This window comes from Homalodisca vitripennis, chromosome 1, assembly GCF_021130785.1.
Source record: "Homalodisca vitripennis isolate AUS2020 chromosome 1, UT_GWSS_2.1, whole genome shotgun sequence".
Classification (NCBI taxonomy): Eukaryota; Metazoa; Arthropoda; class Insecta; order Hemiptera; family Cicadellidae; genus Homalodisca; species Homalodisca vitripennis.
Genome location: NC_060207.1, coordinates 124,469,504 through 124,493,439, shown reverse-complemented (window position 1 = coordinate 124,493,439; position 23,936 = coordinate 124,469,504). Strand labels below are relative to the sequence as shown.

At 36.4% G+C, this 23,936-nt stretch overlaps 1 protein-coding gene across 4 annotated transcripts in view; it reads left to right on the top strand.

The window, feature by feature from the left end:
- LOC124370981 overlaps positions 1 to 21,321 on the top strand; it is a 65,205-nt gene extending 43,884 nt beyond the window's left edge. For 2 of the 4 annotated variants that reach the window (XM_046829295.1, XM_046829309.1), the window contains 6 exons: positions 15,069 to 15,230; positions 15,421 to 15,519; positions 15,670 to 15,794; positions 16,298 to 16,495; positions 18,447 to 18,680; positions 20,259 to 21,321. In XM_046829295.1, coding sequence (XP_046685251.1) covers positions 15,069 to 15,230; positions 15,421 to 15,519; positions 15,670 to 15,794; positions 16,298 to 16,495; positions 18,447 to 18,533 — 671 coding nt within the window. In that variant the 3' untranslated portion in view covers positions 18,534 to 18,680; positions 20,259 to 21,321. Of the gene's footprint in view, positions 1 to 1,880; positions 2,011 to 15,068; positions 15,231 to 15,420; positions 15,520 to 15,669; positions 15,795 to 16,297; positions 16,496 to 18,446; positions 18,681 to 20,258 lie in introns of those variants that run through there. The other 2 variants (XM_046829287.1, XM_046829303.1) reach the window with 2 other exon arrangements.
- The last annotated feature ends 2,615 nt before the right edge of the window (positions 21,322 to 23,936 follow it).

Sequence of the window (23,936 nt, the reverse complement as noted above, 5' to 3'; positions counted from 1 at the left end):
TATTAAATCAGTTTCTTTTCCAAAGTAGGTTTTAAATAAAATTAAAGAAAATATTATTTATTCAATCATCACCCCGCGTTACTGAGTCAAATTAACACTTTAACAAGATTATTGGACAGTTAAATTCTATTATGCTTGTATAATTACTATCATTCGAATAATAGAGTCATACCTATTATCGAACATACAATAAGAATTTAGCAGACCATTAAATAATACTTTTACTTCTGAGTTTCGTTGCATGACGAACAGCTGTCATTAATGAATTTAAATTCATCATGAAAATTGTATCTGGAAGCACTAAATGTATGTACTTTTATAAAATTATCCAATAGAAAAGTTTAGCAACAGAACAGTTTAATAGAACATTTATTCGGGTAATCAGGGACTCCGAGTTCAATAAACATTTTCATATCAAAGAACTTAAGACAAGAAACTGAAACCCCTCTCATTGCTCTTTGTCTTAAAAAGGATCTGTGCGCTTTCTTCCAGAGTGACAGGATATTTATGATGGATAAGGTTAGGGATAGAGATCCTCCTGTCTATGAGGAGAGATAGCGAGCACTATCAGTCATGTTACCTTGGAAGAAAGATATGCTTCACATCTTCCAGTCCAAGCGGGGACAACACTTTCTCATGTCCAGGCTGCCTTTAACAGTAAGAGAGCTCCACCCTCTTCAGCACTTCATCCTCCACAGTAGACTAGACCTCAATGTCTCAACATTAACGGTTAGTGATGTACCGATCCTGGATATCGATAACGTGTCCCACGTGTAAATAACTTATCGGTTTTTGCTGTATCCAGTCTAGGTTCAACTCAAAGGTATAAACAAGCCAGGTGTAAACCTTTCTTCTGAGTAAACGTTTTTGTTAACATAACATTATATAAAAAAATGAATACATTATTTATAGTTCGTGTGAGTGAAGTTCGAGATAAACTAAATAGATTATTTTGAAAATAAATGTTCAGTTATTGTTTTCATAGTTATTAGATATTCTATGACAATAATCGTTTGATAGTTGATATCTGAATGTTGTAATATAGCGATATTACACTTTATGCCGTTTAGTACATAATACCGCTGTGTAAAGTCAAAACTTTAATACAAGTATAGGATGTTCACTTGCTAAAACTAAGGTAACAATATTGTGATATTACGTTTATGTTTGTATCATTAAATATAGTTGTGTAAAAGTTAAAACTATAACTCAAGAAAAACTAGAACCCTGTTTAAGATGCTCTGTTAAAGAAGGAGGTAACAATATTGTAATATTACATTTGTATAACTGCTTGAAAATTTATGCTTCTGTGTCAAACCTCTGTATCGAATGTAAAAGTTAAAACCATAAATAGGTAAAAACATCAATAAGGCGTTTTGTTTATAAAGGACTAAGATATTACATTTTTGTTCCTATTAGTAAATCATTTTTTGTTTTCGCTAATCAATATTTTGAAGGAAAATTGTTAAACAGTAATGAAACTTTCATAATTAAGTGACCATTCATCTACGCATGATTTATTATTCAACACAATTTACACTATAATTTGCACTGCAAAATATTAGTTCTTGGTTGTCCTCTAAACTAGTTTAGATCGATATTTTAAAGCCCTTAAAACCTTAAAGCCAGAGTATATAATATCGGTTTAATACATCTAAAAGTATAGGTTATAATACCATAATACCAACTCTTTTACTGCAAATAGGAAAATGATCATTTTGGTCATTTCCAAATGTAGGTTACACTGATTACAATTACCGATCGTACACAAACAATGGCGTAACAGGAGAAATCAGTGCCAGTTCACTCACCGGATAACAGGGAGATGACTAAACTGATAAGACTATCAGTGACGCCATCACCACCTCCGAGGCCACGCCTCTGACAATCAGTCAATGGATCAATGTGTCAGTTGCTGTGATATTGTCAATGAGACACGTACTACGACTATGTGCTCTACTCCTAGGCGCGGTGTCAACAACTCGGAGTTCGGCGCTTCATCCTCGCCAGGTGGCCCTGTTTTTCAGTTACTCACTATTTTTATAAACTGTAACCTAGTTTTTTTTTACTGTCAAGCTTATGGCCAAAATTGTATATTCTACCAATTTTCCATTAAATTTTGGCTGTCTTCTAGTTTAAGGGTAAAATATGATTATAATCTTAAACATTACAGTTATAACTTTTACTATTCTTTTTTTTTAATTTTACTGCCTTTATACTACATAGTAGACAGATCCATACATTGCAAAATAATGTTACTATTTCAAAGTCAACATTTGTTAGAGTAATTAATAGTTGGAATTTATGTTTGCCTTTTCAGTAACAAATCCCAATGTATCCTTCTTGTTAACCTTTCCAAATTGTTCAATTTCTTATAAATTTAGATCCTTAAATTAAATTACAAAAATGTACTAACATACTGAAACTGTATATGTATATAACTACTAAATCAATCATAACCATTTATGGAAGTTTTTGTGTTGGCCTGTAATAATGATAATGGTTGTTACAATTTTGATTTTATTTGTATTGTACAGGTTTAATATACATCTGTACAAAAATGTTTGAAAATGTTTCTGTACTTTCTACTGCGTATTCGTGGATCATAAAATAATACTATTAAAAACGGTCCGCATCAAATGTTCCCAAACTTTAAATACTGTTTCGTATAAATGAATCGACACATGGTTTGGTTTTCACACAACAATAAATTCACAATGTCATAATTTCAATTGCGTTAGTGTTCATCTACAACATAGCAGTATGTGTCCAGTATTATAACATCCTCTGGCAACTCTCTTGGGCATTACTTCTGCCATCAGGCTCCTGATATCGAAGCCACAAAATATGATACGTCAACGAACAAGGAATGAAGCCCGTCAATGACCGAGGATCGAACTCGAGCATTTCACGCTAGTTGAGTTTCTAACCATCAAGATCGTGTATTTCACGTTACAGACTGGACACGCCCTTTTCTCTACGAAACAGGTTTTATACGAGGTATTAAATGTTTAGTTGACTTTTTGAGAACTGTAGTTGGAGTTAAGTTTTTAGGCTTCGTTCAGTTTAAACAATTAAGATTCTTGAGGAAATCTTGAATATAGCTAAACATTTTAGCAGCCCCGAGAATTAATTAGCTCTTATTTATCATAGTATTTTGATCAGTTTCATTTTCAGACTGCTAAGTAGAAATAAATATTATGATAAATCTATTTAGATGGATAAATTATACATCAATTTATCCTAATGACAGACAAGCATGTTTGATTTAAAATATCTTATTATCTAATCCGTGGAATTTACCATTTAATTTCCAAGAGTAGTTAACAAAGACAATCTAGAACCAATCGAATCACCGAGCCTAGTAACTATGACCAGTTAGCAGAATTTGCTAGATAGTAGTTCCTAGATTTGGTACGAAGAGATGCGGATTCACTCCCACCACGGTGACGTCACTCTTAAGTGTATTTGCCGGAAATATTGTACACTGGCCTTCCAGATCATCTGGCCTTACGCACTTTACGAAGACAATGTCACAACTTATAGAGTTTACGCTGCCCACATTAGTGACACGCGTATTTATACATAAAACGTCAGAAAATAATATTACAATATATAAAATAATATTATAATCTATTATTGATTGAGACGTTTATCAACATTTGTTGAAATAGCCATTTACTACGTTTTTGTACAATAGTTTAAGATATTTTTCTATTGTTCCAAATAACAATTAATATTCACTTTAAGTATCCTTTATTCAAACCATTTTATATTTTATTTCTGAATTGTATGTTGTTATCTGTTTATTCGTTAAATAATACATAATTGTAGGCAAATTTAAAACTTTTTCCCAACTTACACGAACTTTTTTTTATTATTTTCTCACATGAGCAAGCTGTTGGAGTTTTCTTTTATGTTCGTATATCGTTAGTACCTCTATATGACACAACAGTAAAATTCATAAAAATAAAGCTTTGAATAGACCTCTTGAGCTTTAATGATAAGTACAGTTGTGCCTGCAGTTTGCGTAGACCCTTGTTACCATAAAATTACTTTATTTACCATATTGTGTTTCTCAAACTTCCGTTTTGAAAAAGCTATGTATATAGCCGATAGTTTGTATACTGAGTATAGGTTTCCTACGTAGTGAATACTTATATGTTATTCTATATAATGCTATTCATTCTTTTGGTAGGAACCTTGGCAAGTAACTTTAACAGGGGCTTATATAACCTGCAGACATAACAGACTGGTAGCTTATGGCTGCTGATAGCAGAGCATGAAGCATTGTTGAGAGAGCCAAAACGTTTAAGGAGTTGTTCAAGTAACTTCAAAGAAACATTTCAAAGCAGATGACAAAAACCAATGTACACAGTTATAATTGCGACGAACAAAACAAACCAATGCCAGTGAATATTCTCTAGTAAGCAGTTTATTACACTAAACACAAGCAATCCGCCATTACTGCACCGGCCAATGTTATTTGCCGTCCTTGGGTAGCGGATGGTGACTATTTGTAACCTTTATAATGATCCAGCAAATTTTATTAATTGAACCGGAGTGGGTGCTGCAGATGATTAATTGATAGATGTATTGTCGATTGACGACCATTAATTGTCTCTAATTGATACATTTTAAAAGCTTTGACCTCTGAAAATAGTGTCTAGACAGCTGCATTGAACAAAAAACTGAAACAAAAGATTGCGACCACGACTGTGACCATTTGGATCCGGTCACGGTCACGGTCTACTCTGCGTGCTCACGAAACAATAATTTACGGCTGTGATCTACTCGGAGTGCCGCGGGCGTGCACATTCCTGGACGTTCCCTTGGTCCGCGCTCCGACACCGTTTTCTGACGTGACTTTTCAATTTGCTGTCGTATCCTGTATACAACAATCTGCCTGGTTGTGGCGGGGTTTTTTTCTTTGGGTTGACTGTGTGTGGGCGTCGTTTATGTCATCTCAGGCCTACTGCATTCTCCTAGCCTTGTAAAGTAGTTTGGACAAGAAAATTTAGATTAATAATTTAGATAGAAACTGAATTTTAGTATACAGGGTGATTCAAAAAGAATACAACTTTAAAAATTTGTATTTAATGGAAGAAACATAATAGAACCTCTGTTATACATGATTATAAAGAGTGTTAAAAAGAATTTTTTCACTCAAAAACAAGTTCAGAGATATTCAATATGACCCCCTCCAGACACTCGAGCAAAAAAAACCCGATACTCAAACTTATTCCAAACTCTCAGTAGCATATCAGGCGTAACAGTTTAGATAGCTGTTGTTATTTTTTGTTTCAAATCATCAATGGTGGCTGGGAGAGGTGGCCAAAAACAACCTATAAGAAAAAATCGCAGGAGGTAAGGTCAGGACTTCTTGGAGGCCAGTGATGAAGTGCTCTGTCGCGGGCTGCCTGGCGGCCGATCCATCGCCTCGGGTAGTTGACGTTCAGGTAATCACGGACAGATAAGTGCCAATGTGTTGGCGATCCAATCTGCTGAAATATGAATTGTTGTGCTTCTTCTTCGTGCTGAGGGAACAGCCAATTCTCCAACATCTCCAGATACTGTAGTCAGTTACAGTAGCACCTTCGATGAAAAAGGGACCTAAAACTTTATTGGCTGAAATTGCACAGAAAACGTTCACCTTAGACGAGCCACGTTCATGCTCAATTTTTTTCCCGCGGATTATCAGTGCCCCATATACGGACATTGTACCGGTTGACTTTCCCGTTTGTGTGGAAAGTAGCTTCATCATTAAACACAATCTTCGAAACGAAAGATTCATCTGCTTCTATTTGAGCAAGGATAAACTCACAGAAATCGATTCTTTTGATCTTATCAGCTGCAGAAAGGGCTTGAACCAATTTCAGACGATAAGGTTTCATTACTAACCTTTTTTGTAGGACTCTCCATACAGTTGTTTGTGGAAGTTGCAGCTCTCTGCTAGCTCTTCGAGTCGATTTACCCGGGCTGCGAACAAATGCTTGCTATAGGCCTATGCGTGCTACATTTTCATCACTTGTGCGCGGCCGTCCAGAACTTTTCCCTTTGTACAAATACCCATTCTCTATAAACTGTTTATACCAACGTTTGATACACCACCTATCAGGAGGTTGAACACCATACTTCGTCCGAAATGCACGCTGAACAACTGTCGTCGATTCACTTCTGCCATACTCAATAACACAATAAGGTTTCTGTTTAGCAGTCGCCATCTTGGCATCAACTGACGCTGACGCTTTATCAAAAGCGCCTAAAGTGAACAAATGAGCAACTAAATTAAACTTTAGAGCTTCCTTAATTTACCGACATATAGTGCTTAGCTCTCCTTTTATTCCCTACAGTGTTATAAATTTCTAAACTTGTGGTATTCATTTTTAATCACCTTGTATTATCAATACAGCCAATCCAACACTATGGTTTGAGAGCGTAACTTCTCTTAACCACTGGAATTGGTATTTTGTTGAGAAATTGTCATAGGAATCAAGATATAATCTCTCCAGTACCATATTTGTAAATTAAGAGTTGATTTATTAACTCATTTCCATACAACGTTTGTTAACTATTATTTCAAACCGTAGTAAATTGGGTACTAAATGTGTCGAAAAACTATTGGATTTCCATTTTTAACTGGAAAAATTTTGTAAAACTTTCTTTTCAGTTAATACTTTCTAAAAATATTATTTTTGGGGTTATCAACTGATATATTATGAAAGTATAGTACGTCAATATGCAAAGTGCTGTTAAATGAAATCAGTAAAACTTATTTTGTCGCTATTTACTCGTATAAAATTGTTTTTATTAAAGCTGTAATGACTAATGAATTTTGATTGAGATCTTATATTTAACATTTGCCAAATCATAACTTTTATTCGTTAATCGTAACAATGTGGATTTCTATACACTTATAAAAGATATAAACAGACTAACGTTATATTTATAAAACACAACCTAATTTATTCAGTCCATGTAAAATAAATATAAATTATTAAAAATAGTAGTGTTTGTTTTTATATGAACGGTAATTTTGAAATAGATGGGCAAGGCAGGCCTGTCCAAAATCAAGTAAAGATCGCCTTTAGAGGCAGTATCGACCTCATAGTAACATCGAGAAAAGGAGCTTAACCGGACATTTCGTCCACCAAATTACGTGTTAGCTTACTCATTTACTTGTCGTGGTGAGAGTTAGCTTTCATCTCAGTTAATAGCTTTAGTGACCGTTAATCAACACTGCAGCGTCCAGATTGAATTTTCTGTGGCTCCTTCGGTTATAATGATGATTTAGTGTTTCGTATAGTTATTAGCAAACATTGGAGATTTGCATTCACCCATATCTACTTTGAAGAGTATATCTGGTTTGTGTCGAGGGTTTTCGAACTTCTTTTCGAGATTCCTTTCAATTTTATTTTACCTGTCCTATAGCTAAAGTAACTAACGTGAAACAACGTATGTCAAAAGTAGTGGAGACGAGCCCAGCCCTTCCAAAACTATCACAGGGAAATATATAAACCTTTAACAAGGGTGTAATTTTGCTAATAAATTTAGTACGAAGATGTTAGTTACTACTTCTTGCCATTTAAAAGTTAAAATAGCAAACGATAATAATATGAATACGAAATTGTACGCTAGTTTGTAATAACGAAATAAATTAAATAGTAATCGGTGGCTGGCCGTTGAGCGTGACTAGCAAGGACGGCCCAAAAATCGGTTCAGCGTTTTACTTTTGCAAACGTAACTAATACAGGCTATAAGGAACGTTACAATACTATTAACATAACAAACAATATTTAACAAACGATCAGTATTCTCCAACAGTCCGACACAGAGTAAGTGGTGTAGAGCGAGTCTAGCATGCTAATGTACAGTTCAGGTCGTGGCCGTGATGAACTGCTTGTGAGGGCTGCGGTGTTCAGCGTGTTTATCACTTGTGTACTGAACCAGTAAGTATCGTGCAACACACGCTACATCGCCGTTGTTATTTATTTGGTAATTAATATTCTCCAGCAGTCCGACACAGAGTAAGGGGTCTAGAGCGAGTCTAGCATGCTAATGTACAGTTCAGGTCGTGGCCGTGATGAACTGCTTGTGAGGGCTGCGGTGTGTTCAGCGTGTTTATCACTTGTGTACTGTACTGTACATCGTCGCAACACACGCTACATCGCTGTTGTTATTTATTTGGTAATTAATATTCTCCCCCAGACCGACACAGAGTAAGTGGTGTAGAGCGAGTCTAGCATGCTAATGTACGGTTCAAGTCGTGTCCATGATGAACTGCTTGTTAGGGCTGCGCTGTTCAGCGTGTTTATCACTTGTGTGCTGTACCTGTACATGTCGCACAACACACGCTATATCGCTGTTGTTATTTATTTGGTAATTAATATTCTCCAGCAGTGCGGCACAGTGTAAGTGGTTTAGAGCGAGTCTAGCATGCTAATGTACAGTTCAGGTCGTGGCCGTGATGAACTGCTTGTGAGGGCTGCGGTGTTCAGCGTGTTTATCACTTGTGTACTGAACCAGTACGTATCGTCGCAACACACGCTATATCGCTGGTATGATATTTATTTGGTAATTAATATTCTCCCACAGTGCGGCACAGTGTAAGTGGTTTAGAGAAAGCGAGTCAAGCATGCTAATTACGGTTCCAGTCGTGTCCATGATGAACTGCTTGTTAGGGCTGCCGCTGTTCAGAAACCGTGTTTATCACTTGTGTGCTTTACTGTACAATGTCGCACAACTACACGCTATAATCGCTGATGAATCTAGTTTTGGTAATTAATAATTCTCCACAGTGCGCAAAGTGTAAGTTGGTTTAGAGCGAGTCAAGCATGCTAATGTACGGTTATCAAGTCGTAGTCCATGATGATCAGCTTGTTAGGGCTGCGCTGTTTTCATCCGTGTTATATCACTTGTGTGCTGTACCTGTACAATGTCGCCCAACACACACGCTTACTATCGCTGTTTGTATTTATTTGGTAATTAATATTCTCCAGCAGTGGCGGCACAGTGTAAGGTGGATAGAGAGCGAGTCAAGCTTTGCTAATGTACGTTGCAAGTCGTGTCGCATGATGACTGACTGCTTGTGATGGCTGCGGTTTTCAGCGTGTTTATACACTTGTAATGCTGTCACCCTGTAACATTCGCACACACACACCGCTAAATTGGCTGTTGTTATATTATTTGGTAATTCATAATCTCCAGCAGTGCGCACAGTGTAAGTGGTATAGAGCGAGTCAAACATGCAATTCGGTAGCAAGTCGTGTCCATGATGAAACTGCTTTTTAGGGCTGCGCTGTTCATCGTGTTTTATCACTTGTGTGCTGAGTACCGTACATGTCGCACAACACACGCGTATATCGCTGTTGTTATTATTTGGTAATTAAATAATTCTCCACAGTGCGGCACAGTGTAATGGTTTAGAGCGAGTCTAGCTTCTACGTACGTTCAAGTCGTGAACCATGATGACCAGCTTTGTTAGGCTGCGCTGTTCAGCGTGTTCTATATCCACATGGTGTGCTTACCGAGTACATGTCGCACAACACACGCTTAACGCTGTTGTTATTTATTTGGTAATTAATATTCTCCAGCAGTGCGGCACAGTGCGTAAAGCGAGTCTAGCTAGCGTGTCCATGATGAACAGGTCGTCGTGTGAGGGGCTGCGCTTGTTTCAGCGTGTTTATCACTTGTGTGCGGAAAAAGTACGTTTCGTGCAATAAACACACGCTATACATTGCCGGTTAGTTTATTTAATTTGGTTAATTAATATCTTCCCCAGTCAGAACAGAGTAAAGTGAGTAGAAGTGGTTGTTATAGCGATCTAGCTAGCTTGCTAATGTTAAGTTCAGGTCGAGGCCCGTGATTGGAACTGCTTTGTGAGGTGCTGCGGTTGTTTCAGTGTGTTTATCACTTGTGTGCTGTATCTGATACCAGAGTTCGTTTCGGCACAATACCACGCTATAAACACTCGCTGTATGTGAGGTATTTACTTATTTGGTAATTAATAATTCTCCCCTCAGACCGACAACAGAGTAAGTGGGGGTCTAGAGTCGAGTCTTACGCATGCGAATGTACAGTTCTGGTCTGTGGCCGTGATGAACTGCTTGTGAGGGCTTTGCGCTGTGTTCAGCAGGTGTTTATCCACTTCTGTACTTGAAAACCAGTACGTTATACGTGCAAATACACGCTACAAATCGCCGTTTAGTATTTATTTGGTAATTAATATTCCCTCCCCCCAGTCCGGACACATGGAGTAATGTGGTTGTTAAAAGCTGAGTCCTAGCTAGCGATGCTAAATGTTACAGTTCAGGTAGTGGCCGGTGTTGAACATGCTTGTGAGGGTCTGCGGTGTTTCAGTGCGTGTTTATCACTTGTATGGTTAACTTGTGTACCAGACGTACATCGTCGCACGGGACACACTACTATATCGCTGTTGTTAAATTTTTTGGTATATCTATTTTCACTCTCGCCCCAAGATACCGACAACAGAGTAATGTTTGTATGTAGAGCGAGTTCATGCATGCTAATGCTTAATGTACGGTTCATAGGGTCGTTTGTCAATGATGAACTTGCTTGTTAGTGGATGCGAGTGTTTCAGCCGTGCTTTATCCACTTGTTGTGTGCTGTACCTTGTACGTATCGTCGCACAACACACGCTATATCGCTGTTCTAAATATTGATTTGGTAATTAAATATTCATCTCCAGCAGTGGGCTCAGTGTTGTTGTAAGAGGTTGTAAAGCGAGTCTAGTCTAGGCATGCTAAGTAATCAGTGTTAAAGTCGTGGCCATGATGATCTGAAACTGCTTGTTAGGGCTGCGCTGTTCAGCGTGTTTATCAACTTGATATGCTGATACATGTATCATGTCGCACGACACACACTAAATCGCTGTTGTAATTTATTTGCGTACTTTAATATTCTCCCCCAGACCGGCACACCGAAGTAAGTGGTTCTAGAGCGAGGTCTAGCTTGCTAATGTCACGGTTCAAGAAGTCGTGTCCATGAATGAACTGCTTGTTGAGGGCGTGCGGTGGTATCAGCGGTGCTTTATCACTTGTATGGTGCAGTACCTGTACAATTGTCGCACAACACCACCGCAATAATCGCCTGTTGATATTTATTTGGTAAATAATATTCTCCAGCAGTGCGGCACTGTGTGTACAGTGGTTTAGAGCGAGTCAAGCATGCTTAATGTTTCATGGTTCAAGTCGTGTCCATGAAGAAACTGCTTGTTTGGGCCTGCGCTGTTCAAAGCGAGTGTTTATCACTTGTGAGCTGTACCTTTACATGTCCGCACAACACACGCTATTATCGCTGTTGTTATTTATTTGGTAATTAATATTCTCCAGCAGTGCGGCACAGTGTAAGTGGTTTAGAGCGAGTCTAGCATGCTAATGTACAGTTCAGGTCGTGGCCGTGATGAACTGCTTGTGAGGGCTGCGCTGTTCAGCGTGTTTATCACTTGTGTGCTGTACCTGTACATGTCGCACGACACACGCTATATCGCTGTTGTTATTTAGTTGGTAATTAATATTCTCCAGCATTCCGACACAGAGTAAGTGGTGTAGAGCGAGTCAAGCATGCTAATGTACAGTTCAGGTCGTGGCCGTGATGAACTGCTTGTGAGGGCTGCGCTGTTCAGCGTGTTTATCACTTGTGTGCTGTACCTGTACATGTCGCACAACACACGCTATATCGCTGTTGTTATTTATTTGGTAATTAATATTCTCCAGCAGTGCGACACAGAGTAAGTGGTTTAGAGCGAGTCTAGCATGCTAATGTACAGTTCAGGTCGTGTCCATGATGAACTGCTTGTGAGGGCTGCGCTGTTCAGCGTGTTTATCACTTGTGTGCTGTACCTGTACATGTCGCACAACACACGCTATATCGCTGTTGTTATTTATTTGGTAATTAATATTCTCCAGATTCCGACACAGAGTAAGTGGTGTAGAGCGAGATCAAGCAAGCTTATGTACAGGTGTGGTCGTGGCCATGATGAACTGCTTGTGATGCTGCAGGGCTGCGCTGTTCAGCGTGTTTATCACTTGTGTGCTGTACCTGTACATGTCGCACAACACACGCTATATCGCTGTTGTTATTTATTTGGTAATTAATATTCTCCAGCAGTGCTTGACACAGTGTAAGTGGTGTAGAGCGAGTCTAGCATGCTAATGTACAGTTCAGGTCGTGGCCATGATGAACCGCTTGTGAGGGTTGCAGTGTTCAGCGTGTTTATCACTTGTGTACTGTACCTGTACATGTCGCACAACACACGCTATATCGCTGTTGTTATTTATTTGGTAATTAATATCAACAGATCGACACAGATGAAGCGGTATGCGGTATCATGCGGTATGTCAAAATGTCCATGCAAGCGTATATTCTGTTTTGTTACTATAATCTTCATTATTTACTTATATATCTCTCAGGAAATTATATTTATATGTCAATACACAGTATTTACGGCTAAGAATGAATAACGCCCACTGTATGTGCACTTTGTCAGAAAATTATCTTTTTTTAAACAAAACGTAATTATATTAAGTTCTACAGTACATTTATGTTAAGGTATTAACGTATTTTACCTTTCCTCTGTAATTAATTGTGGTCAGAGTAATACAGATTGCTACAGTTGTAGAGGTAGACGATTCCATTTCTCTGTGGCGTCGTCACTGCTGCAATGACATCATTCAGCCCTCTCGCTCATTACTCTATGCTAAACAGCCGTTGTCTCTTCCTGCGACCCGCCCTCCGTTATGTCTCACTCTACCAGGTCAGGTCATGTAGCCATTAAATATGGCGGCACTCATGGCCGCTCAAGCTGCCCTACCCTATCTGGAATAAAATTATCTGTAATAGTAGACGGTGGATTATAAAGCCACATTCTCCATTTTAACTGAATTTTTTCTCTCTGTTAGCACTCGCGTACCAAACCATAGGAATGTTTCAAAAAGCAAGCATTTTTCTGTTAGTAAAATTTGTTTTGAAATTAGTAAATAATTTTGGATTGAAATTATTATCTAGATGTTCAATACTCAATCCAAGCATTACTCAGTTCCCCTTTTCAATCGTCTGTAGAAAATAATACAATCTAATCCTTTTAATAGTCATCCATGTTTTATACATTTTCAGATTAAACACTTAAATAAAACAAATAATCATATTTATGAATTACAGATTTACATTAACTATATTCCCCGGGCCTTAAGTCCGGACCAAGCCCCTGATATTGGTGAGGTTGGTTGAACAGAACGCACTAACGTAATCGTATTTTATTTTCATAAATGTAATTATTCAGTTATAATTCCCTTTTTGCAATAACTGCTCTAAACATTATATCATAACATAAAAAACGTAGAAATTAAAATTGTAGTCATTAAAATATGTAAATTAATTTACTGTTTCATTAACAGAAAAGACGGTAAGAGCAAAATTTTGATACTTTCTGGAAGATCCCAAATCCCAATCAAAACTTCAGCTATAACAATAGGGCAAGCAAACACTCGATTGTCTGGATTAGGTTACTAAATCGAATTTATGTTCATATTACGGAAAGGAGAAGACACACAGATCTCACTGGGCCAATTGTCTCCGACGCAATTTGACGGCTAGATCTAATACTATCATTAATGAGATTTAACTCGACAAAAATAAATCCTGTTCACTGGTACTAGCTGCAAACCTCTCTAAACAAAAAAGAGTGGACTGAAATAATCCGTCTTCCACAATGTTATTATCAAATAACACAAGACTAGCATTAGTGCATAGCATAGAAAAATTGGTGTAATTACAATGTGGAAATATTTCGGCCTCGCTTTGTACAATTATCTTCAGTTAACATAGTTGAAATGTTAGACTAAAGTCCTTGAACATGATCTTCCACAGCCCTTTCCCAAAATATAAATTTTAATTATATCAATTAATTACTCTGTAATATCCTACTATACTATACTTCATTATCACATGATATAATCAATTAAGAATATAACTAAAATTATTACTTATAAATGCTATACTTAGTACCAAAAACGTCAGCTAGCCATTCTATTACTATTAGCTGAACTATAGTACTAGCCATATCATTGCAAGCCTGACTTCTAGCAAATAAACGGTTGCTTAATGCACTTATAGACCTGAGGTATAATGCTTAGACTTCGCATGCGCATAGAGGATTAGATTTTTTTATTACGTTTCATTAGAGTGGTATTACGTTTAAAATGGCATAAATGTAAATTATCAATAAACAATCAAACCAAACAGCCAGGCTTGCAATGATATGTCTCATACTTGTAGCTCTTTGAACCGTATTTTACGGCATAATATCGTGCATTTTTGTTTACGCTATTTAATTGATTTTTAAACTAAACTGTGGTTTTATTATTCAAATTTTAATACGTCCACAATACGTATTTTTCATCTCGTCCTTCAAATTTAACAACGTTGGTTAGAATAATGTATCCGTGTAAGTTTCATTATCTTGTGCCGAGGCGATTTATAACGTATTAGCAGAGAATACGTCAAAAATATTAATTTAATTAATATTTAGTGTATAATTTGTGTCACTGTACACAAGAGATAAGATGAAAATCAAATCATCTTAATGGTTTATTCTTGTTTTTAACTCCGCAATAACTGGAGACACTTGAGGTAAATGTCCAGGCTTCGTAGAAACTCGTCTGCCCTTCAATATTTATCTTTATCTTTCTCAGTCAAAGTAGTTAGATACGACGAGCAGGTAATGAAAATGGGGTCTTCTCTCAAAGTATATAAGCCATTAGCCGTCTAATCTAATTTAATATTATCCGTTCATCGACATAGCTCAACTATTGACAGTTAATCAAAATTGGTTTATTAAAAAGTGCACTCCTCTTTGTCAACTATAAGTACTGCTCAGATAACTAAACTAGTCGGTAATGAGAAATGCGGGTAAATGCTGGCATTATCTCCGTATTATCTCCATGACTGAAACTTCTGGAGTACGATTTAAATATGAAATCATGATAATTATAGGCAAATTAATTAAATAATTACCACATCGATGTAATCGGAAACTGATTTACTTGCAGGTCATCACAGTGAAACTCCGCTAGGGCCTCTCGCCCTCTTCTCCTTCGTCTCCGCCACAAGGACCGACAAGGTGCCGGACAGGGAGCAGCGGGAGCAGCTGTGGCACACGTTACAGAGTCACTTCAACACTGGCATCTACCTCGACACCAAAGAGAAGGGAGGTTAGTGTCGGCTCTATATAGTGCGACTAATTCTAACCACGTTGAACTGCTTTGTCCCCATATTAAATTCAACAATTTATTTAATTTTTTCAATAGGTTACTTTTTAGGAGACGAAATTAATAACATCTCTATAATTTAAAGTGTCCACTAATGCTATATCTACTAAAAAGGGTATTTTTACTGTTGCAGTCCTGTTCCCCGTCATTCATTTCACTGATGACCGAGACTCCCTCAAGAAACGTCTCTCGGATGAACACGCTCTTGACAATGATTATGTTCTACATCAAGGTTAGTTCTTTCACGAAATTATCAACATATTCGCAATGCCATTAAAGTTGGAACCATTGTAAATAAGTCCAGGCCTATCAGTTGTTTCGATTTCCTTATATCATTATTTAAGAGTGCAATACATCGTCATATGGTTTTACTCTTATCCAGGAGTGTACAGAGAAGTGAGAAGTATCAGACCAGAAGGCGTTGTACAGAATGGACACGCCAGTAACCCCAAGAGTACCGCTTATATCGTCATTGGGTTCAAGGGCATGGACAAAAATTTTAGTCAGGTAACATATACCACATTTATACCTACTGAATATATACGGTTATTTGCAAACAAACAATGGCAGTTTTACTCATTTAGACATACTGTATTAATTTCCGCAAATAGTCAATATTATTTTTGTCTCTTGAGTCTCTGACTTTCTTATACAAGTCTTATAAAAAGAATTTAACTTTATACTGTAAACTCCACAAATACAAGTTAAAGATTTGTAAACATGTACATGGTTTAGATTGGTCTATATTATAGATATTTTGGGCCTTTCATTTTTTTGGCAATTCTTTTTTTGTCATCATCTAAGTCATTTTATTTAATGTCCAAATTACATAAACAGGATGCAACATGCAAGTTGCTTACAAACTAATTAACGTCTTAAAGATTACAGATAATAACAATAATACAAAATTAATAAATAACAATATATAATTTAAACAATAACGATAATATAAACTTTGAAAGGCCTCTGAAACCCATCATCTCTCTATATCCTTGACACTGTTTCTACAGGAGGTGATGGTGGACTCGTGGAAGGATTGGACGGGTGCCCGACATATCTATATGTACCTACCTGACGAAATGGGGCTCAGCAAGATCAGCTTCTACCACAGAGAGGCTCCTCACAGCCTCAACATGTTCCTGTACGTGGTGTTGGTAGAATGTTGTAACGTCTCCAACGTAGAGCGGCAGGTAACACTTGGCACCAAGGTACAGATTAATAACTTCCTTCATCAAAGTTCAGGATGATTTCCGGGATACTGTGTGCTACTTGGGACAAAATTCCTTTAGGCTAGCTTTGTAGCCAAGAAATAATCCTAGGCATATTTGTTTGGTAACCGCAAACCAGTTTTGAGCCGTTCTACGAAACATTTTTAAATATTTTACAATGAATTCCATGAATCAAAAACCATTTACTGAACATAGTATCAGGTATCAGAATCAGTAAGAATGAAGATATAGCAAGTCTTTTTGGAAGTTTGAACAACAAACTCGTTCGTTAATGTGTGAATTAATAAGGGTTTACCGGAATGGGCTTTCTTTTTTTATTATAAGGCAAGTTCACTTCAGGATTACTTTTTACAAGAATCGGAATTACCTTCCTCGCTAGCAGGAGATCTTTTCATTTTTAACTTATCTCGATATTTTGTAACTAAAATCTTAGTCAGCTGGTAAAACGTGTACGATATTATAGCGCTTACGTAATAGAAGGCTTTTGGAAGCCTAGTCTTTGCAAGAATAAATACAACTACTTTGATAACTGTAATTCTTCACCTTTTGAAGAAGCTAAAATAGTTCTTTCTTTGGGTTACCTCCACGCTGTAACAGATGAGTGAGCAAGACTTTACGGTTACGGGCTTTGGGTTTACGATCCAACTCACTTATTTATTATCATATTATTTTGAGGTTTATGTTTTAAAATTGTTTAGATTTGTATTTCTTATGGTACGACAGTATATACTTTTACTGTTCTACTATTAACATATCATTACTGTAATATTTTACGACACAAAGCTCAACATATGTACGGTTTAAGGGATAAATACTAGAAAACAATTCATTAAAAATTCTGTACTCTCTCTAACATTGAAAATATGTTTTAAAAAATAAAAAATTCTTCATATTGTCAGAAAGTATATAACAAAACAGAATAAATTATTTGTTGCAAAATGTAATATCTATTACGATTACTGTAATTTTAGAATAATAGTTGACTGCTATATACCTTTTAATACTATAATTAATACGTTCTATACTATTAGTATTAAAATTTTAGTTTACAGTGGTAGTTATTTATGTTTTCTCTCATAATCATCATTTCTGCATCTCATAAAATTAAAGGTTAAATCTAATACAATAGTTTTGAAAATCTACTCTAGAAACTTAATATACTATCACAAAAGAAATTATCGTTAATCATGTTATTTATTATAATTTCGCAATATATAAAGTAAAAATAGTAACCATACACCGAAAAATTCAAGATAATAATATACACAAACAATTGATTTGTTAATAACTTTATTAGTAAAGTCAGTTAACAAATCATTCCAAAACATACGAACAGTAAAATTATTAAAATCTTAAAATATATACATCTTAACGTTTAAAATACAAATACGTGTTACGACTACTTAATAAAATCATCTAACGCATATTCGGGGTGAAGTGATTGTAATCAATCAATCTTAATCTGTAACTTAGGCAAAAGAATCCAGAATAGGTTACCGTTAGCTGAGCTTAATTCCTATGTATAGAATTACGATGTTGATATGAATGAATTAGTTATCAAAAATTTATTTAAAATGTGTAATTATCCACGACCAATATGATCACTGATTGGTAACATTTGCCCAGCGCTGATGGCACAAATACTTTTACAAACATAGTTTGAATGTTAATATATTATTTTAGAAAATTTAAAATATCCCCCATCATGATGCACATTATTTTTTTAATATAGATTTTGTAAACAGTTTATTATTTTTTTTTTCAAATAGAAATTCATTATTTTTCTCTTTAACCTCAGAAATGAGAACATCGGTAAAATTTCGCATATCTTAGATGTTTTAAATTAGCAGTATATGCTGTGAAATTACTGAGAAATGATATGACAGTGATAACGCCCAATGACAAAACTTACAGAATAAAACATTTCTAGATGAGACTTCTGGACTTTACCCAAAGACTCCGGGCCGAGAGGATGACGGGCTACATATCAGTGTACGGGGTGACACCTGCTGACTGATGGATTGCTGGATATCCAGGTAAATAATCGATTTTGCCGTTATGTAGTTTTGTACATGCACGCAAAGACTCCGGGCCGAGAGGATGACGGGCTACATATCAGTGTACGGGGTGACACCTGCTGACTGATGGATTGCTGGATATCCAGGTAAATAATCGATTTTGCCCGTTCTGGTAGTGTTATGTAGTTTTTTATATGCACGCAAAGACTCCAGGCCGAGAGGATGAAGGTCTACATATCAGTGTACAGAATGAAATCTGCTGACTGATCGCTGGTTATAAAGGTAAATAATCGAAGTCTCCCGTCCTGCTAATGTTATGCAATTTGTTGTATGCATGCAAACCTATTTTTCAATCAGAATTATTTGAACATTTATCTTCTTTACAAACCACCAAAGTGATAGTTAAGACCAATACTATCTTAATATATTTGTAATCGCCGGATACCAAAATTGCTAGATAGCAAAGTATTCAACTGAATAGTTCCGCTTTAATATTGCTCCTATTTGGTGTAAAGTCTAGAGTTTCTGTAAGTAAGGTAGTTTCTAGTATGTAAGGCCCTTATTGAAATTTACATCTTCATTGATATCATTTAAATTCTGAACATTCTTCGGGACACCTAAAAATAATTTTACTCTCTTTAAAAGTAGAATGTTAAAGTTATATTTTTTATCTGTACGACTAAGTAAGGCTGCTTTGTATCAGTATAGTGTTTATAATTGTTTTACGTTTACTGAGTGTGCCATATCGAAACACTAAGAAGCTACTGTAAAGTAGATTAGTGCTACAACATGTTTCCTAAATTGTTACCACAACAGCGCAGTTGTAAAAAATCCTACACTTTTTAACTGGATATGATTATAGATAACTCGAAGTAGGTTTTTCATGAACATGTCGGGAACATTTCATGACATATTTAACAAATAATTTTGTTGAGAGTTAGTGAAAATGTTTAAAATTGAAAACGTTCAACAAACATCAATTTTAATCTGTTCGTTCACCGTTTGAGGGCAAGTGAAAAGTCCTGTCGCAGTTCGCAGCTGAGGCTGTTGGAACAGCTCACAATTGCTTCCTTTTACAAATTAATTACGGACTATGCTATGAAAGGGTAACATAATTCCAGAAATGTGTGTGAGCTACATGAACTGAAGCATTGTTTCTAAAATCTTACATGTGCTCCTTAGGAGTCAAAAGTTGAGAAATGCGTTAAAACGTGCACATTAATTAAAAAATGAACAACCAGTCTCTACTTACCTGCTGTGGTGTAATATTCAATGTTGTAGTAGTGTATGTGTATTGTGCAGTGCTATTTTTAGTGCGTGTCCGACTTTACATGTTCATCGACATATTTTGCTGATTGATTAAATTTCTGACATATTTAGAAATACAGAATGCCTTAGGATTTGACATTTGAAAAGGTAGTAGGTGAAGGTAGAAAAATTAAATGTTGAAAGGTAGCTGATTGTACAAACTTCTATCGAAACGGCATGTGTAATCGCCTATTACAATTGTCCTCATTGTGTAGCATATCTGCATGACTTCACCAAACGTGACCCTCAATTATATGTGACAGTAAAGAAGTTTATTTTGTATATCAAGTCAAATGTGTTACACAATTATTTGTGTAACAGAGGAAAACCATGTCAGAGGAAATGTCCTCGATGTCAGAGGAAAACCAGTGTCTGTTCTGTCATTTTTTTAAATAATTTAATTGTCACATTTCTAGGTGCAGTTGAGGATCAAAGGTTTTCTCGATAGCGAAGTTATGAAGAACGTTTGCAGAAACATCTGGAACAGTCTGTCAGATATGTTACCCGTCTCTGACCATGGAATTTGTATAAGATTCATATAAAAGAATATTTAATATTATGCTAATTTTTCAATAATTCTTTGTTTATTCTTATTTTGGAGCGAAAACATTTTTTTACTTAGATTAATTCTTGTAATTTGTAAACTCAAACATTCCATTTTACTGTTTATTAAGTTAACATTATGGTTTTTTTTATTGTTTGACATGTTTGTAAGAAATTGTAAGGTGTCATAACCAGAAGGATTTAGTGATTCAATTAAAGCAATTGCAACAGTTGGAAACAAGTAGTATACATATATGGGTTAAGAAACTGTTGACGAAAGATTTAAATAGGAAGCACAATATAATGGTCTGGTTAGTTGTATAGCTAGGAAATTAATTTATGTAAAGAGGTAACTATATTGGTAACACTTATTCAACAATTTTACTTTTACCTCTAAGAGAAGTCTACTTTAATTTTATGTACAAAAATTCGTGTTGTAGTTCTAGTTCAAAGAAACCTGATATAACAATATATAATAATGGTTTTTGTTATTAATGAGCATAAGTCTTGCCTCAATTACTGTCTATGTCTGTTAAATGTATTTACACATTAAAACTTCAATAACAAAATAAAATATTTTCATGTAATATTTGTAATATACTATTCTTGAAACAGTTTGTACATATCTGTTAATTACTTGTAACATATTTATAATACATTTCAGTACTGTGGTGTTTTATTATAAAAATTTAAGTGCTATATTAAATTAACATACCACTGTAAATGAGGTTTTGTTGAACAAAAAGTATAAACAGAATTGTGTGTTTAACTAAATTGTTCATCCCATTTCACATAATACCAAAAAACTAATTGTTAGTGCGTTAAATAACAGTTGGTGAGGACATTATATTTGTTTACTGTGACAATAGCAGGTTTCCACAAATTACCTTTGCAATGTAAACGTCTGTTTAAAATAAACTAACAGTTATGTTTCAATGATGTTTTAATTATTGTCACACACATATTTAAAACGTTCTATTTATATTTATTGATGCAAGTTTAATTATTTTGTTTACTTCATCATACTTTTCTGGTCAAGAAAATGCACTCTGTGTTCCTTAGGCAGCACTACGAGGTCTTCGAAAAAGGTTTAGAACATCGTATAACAGAGAATCTTCCAAAATACAACAATGGCACAGAAATTTATAGTAACAGGGTTTATGCTGTACTAAAATTGTGCTGACCCAGACAAGTGAATAAATCATTTAGGAACTAAAAGCTTATTTTTATTGTGTGAGCACCAATTTTACTTCATCATGTAATCAAAAGGAGAATTCTGCCTGAAAAAAAACTTAATTTGAAGTAAGCAGTGAAAGTTTTTGTAGAGATTAAAACGGGAGGGTTTTTTTTTTATAAGGGGCAAAAAACGCTGAGGTTATCATTGCCCTCAAGAAAGAATTGACACCTACTCGTATCTGGTAGTGTCAATTAGGTGCATACAGATTACATTGTATATAACAAAAAATAGGAATTTACAACAGTAGGTGAGTAAATAATTTATACTTAAAAACTAGATAACAATAAATATAACAAGGGAAAGACTGTAGAGAGGTCTTAACCTATATAAGGACTAAAAGATAAATAGAACATAAATAAGGACAAGTTTACATACATTAATTAAATAAACTGTAAAAACTTAACACAATTTACTGCCACCAAGTTAGCTGTAAAGGGGCTAATTTGGCAGCTGTCAAGAATTGATACATAAAATAATATAATAAGATTTATAAATATTAACAACAATAGATAATCTGAATAAATAAGTTTAAAATTAAATTATATTTTATTAATCAGCGACGTTGCATTCAGAAAACACAGCAATCTTTGAGTTGCCGTCTCGTCATCACAAAGAAAATCGTTCAACGAAGCCGGCAGATTCGAGTTGCGCTATGTACCGAATAGCGAGGGCAGTCAACAAGCACATGTTTGACAGTAATGACAGTGTCCACATGTGTTGCAGACCGGAGGATCATCTCTAACTCATGAGGAAGCCATGTGTGAGAAGCGTGTGGCCTAGCCGCAGGCGACACACACAACCTCCTCACGACGAGTCAGGCGGTTCGCTGTTTCCCAGAGTCCAAACGCAGTCTTTAATAAGCCGTAACTTGTTGTTGACGACTGCCCGCCAATCGCTATTCCATTTGGCTTTCAGTTTGGCCTTCACTACCGGGGTAATGTCGGAAGAAATCATCCGTGCGGTGTAAGGCTGGAGTTGTAATGCTTCCTTAGCTCCTCTATCTGCCAGCTCGTTTCCGGATACTCCAATGTGTCCAGGTACCCAGACAAGAAAAACAGCAACACCTTCGGACTGAAGGGAAGACAAAGAGTGCCATATTTCACGGATGATGATATGTTTTTGGAAAAAACATGTACGCTGATGGCTTGTATACCACTAAGGGAGTGGGGAGCAGATAACCAATTTTTTAGTCATAGGAAACGTTATATTTAGGGCCTTTTGGATGGCTGTTAATTCGGTCGTGAAAATAGAAGAGTCGTTGGGGAGACGAAATCCGTATCGTCTTACCCCCAGTGACGAAAGCACATCCAGTTCTACAACGTTCCTTTGACCCGTCAGTATAGACAACATCGCAAGGTGCGAGGCTGCCTAGTATTTGACGGAATTCTTGTTGGTAGACTGTTTCTGGAGTGGAGACTTTTTTAAACCTAGAGAGATTTAAAAAATAATTTTTGGTCATTGAGACGCTCCAGGGTGGGATATCACATTGATGAACGACTTTAAAACTGGTATTCGTTTAGGCCTATTTCATAAGCGTAGGATTTGGCCCAACGCCTAAGGGTGAAGGAAGATTTGGTCTCGCTAGGAAAGAATTATAGAGTGGATTTCGCAGGAACCGGTTCAAACGCAGGGTTTTTCTGGCTTCCCTGAAAGAGCGTGAACATAGTTTAGGGACAGTTGTTGTCGTCTATGCGAAAGAGGGGGTTCTCCCGTTTCTGCGAGAAGACTGTTATAGGAGAAGATCGAAAAGCTCCAGTGGCCAGTCTTAAAGCAGATTATGGACTGAGTCAAGCATTTTGAGAGCACTGGGTCTTGCGGACCCATATGCTTGACATCCATAATCTAGACAGGAACGGATGGTGGCTTTGTAGAACCTGAGCATGCATGGTCCTGTCAGCCCCCCATTTTGTTCCGCTTAAAGCTCTCAGTATGTTCAAGCGCTTCATGCATCGATTTTTTAGATCTTTCAGGTGAGGCACCCAAGTTAGCCGGGTATCAAATGTGAGACCCAGGAATCTGATATTGTCACAGGTAGTGATTGTCTGACCACAGCAAAGAGAGCGTTTGGCTGCTCAAGGGTACGCATTTGGAGATAACGATGGCTTTTGTTTTAGGTGGCGAAAAAGAAAAAACCCGTAACTCCGCACCACTGCTCAAGCCTGTTGATGGTAAGCTGTAAAGCTCCTCTCTCCCCCACCGCTAGCTTCTTTGTAGAAATGTAAATAGAAAAATCATCTACAAACAAAGAACAGCGCACAGGAGGGGTAACGCAAGACGATATGTTATTGATTGCAATGGCAAACAGATACAGCTT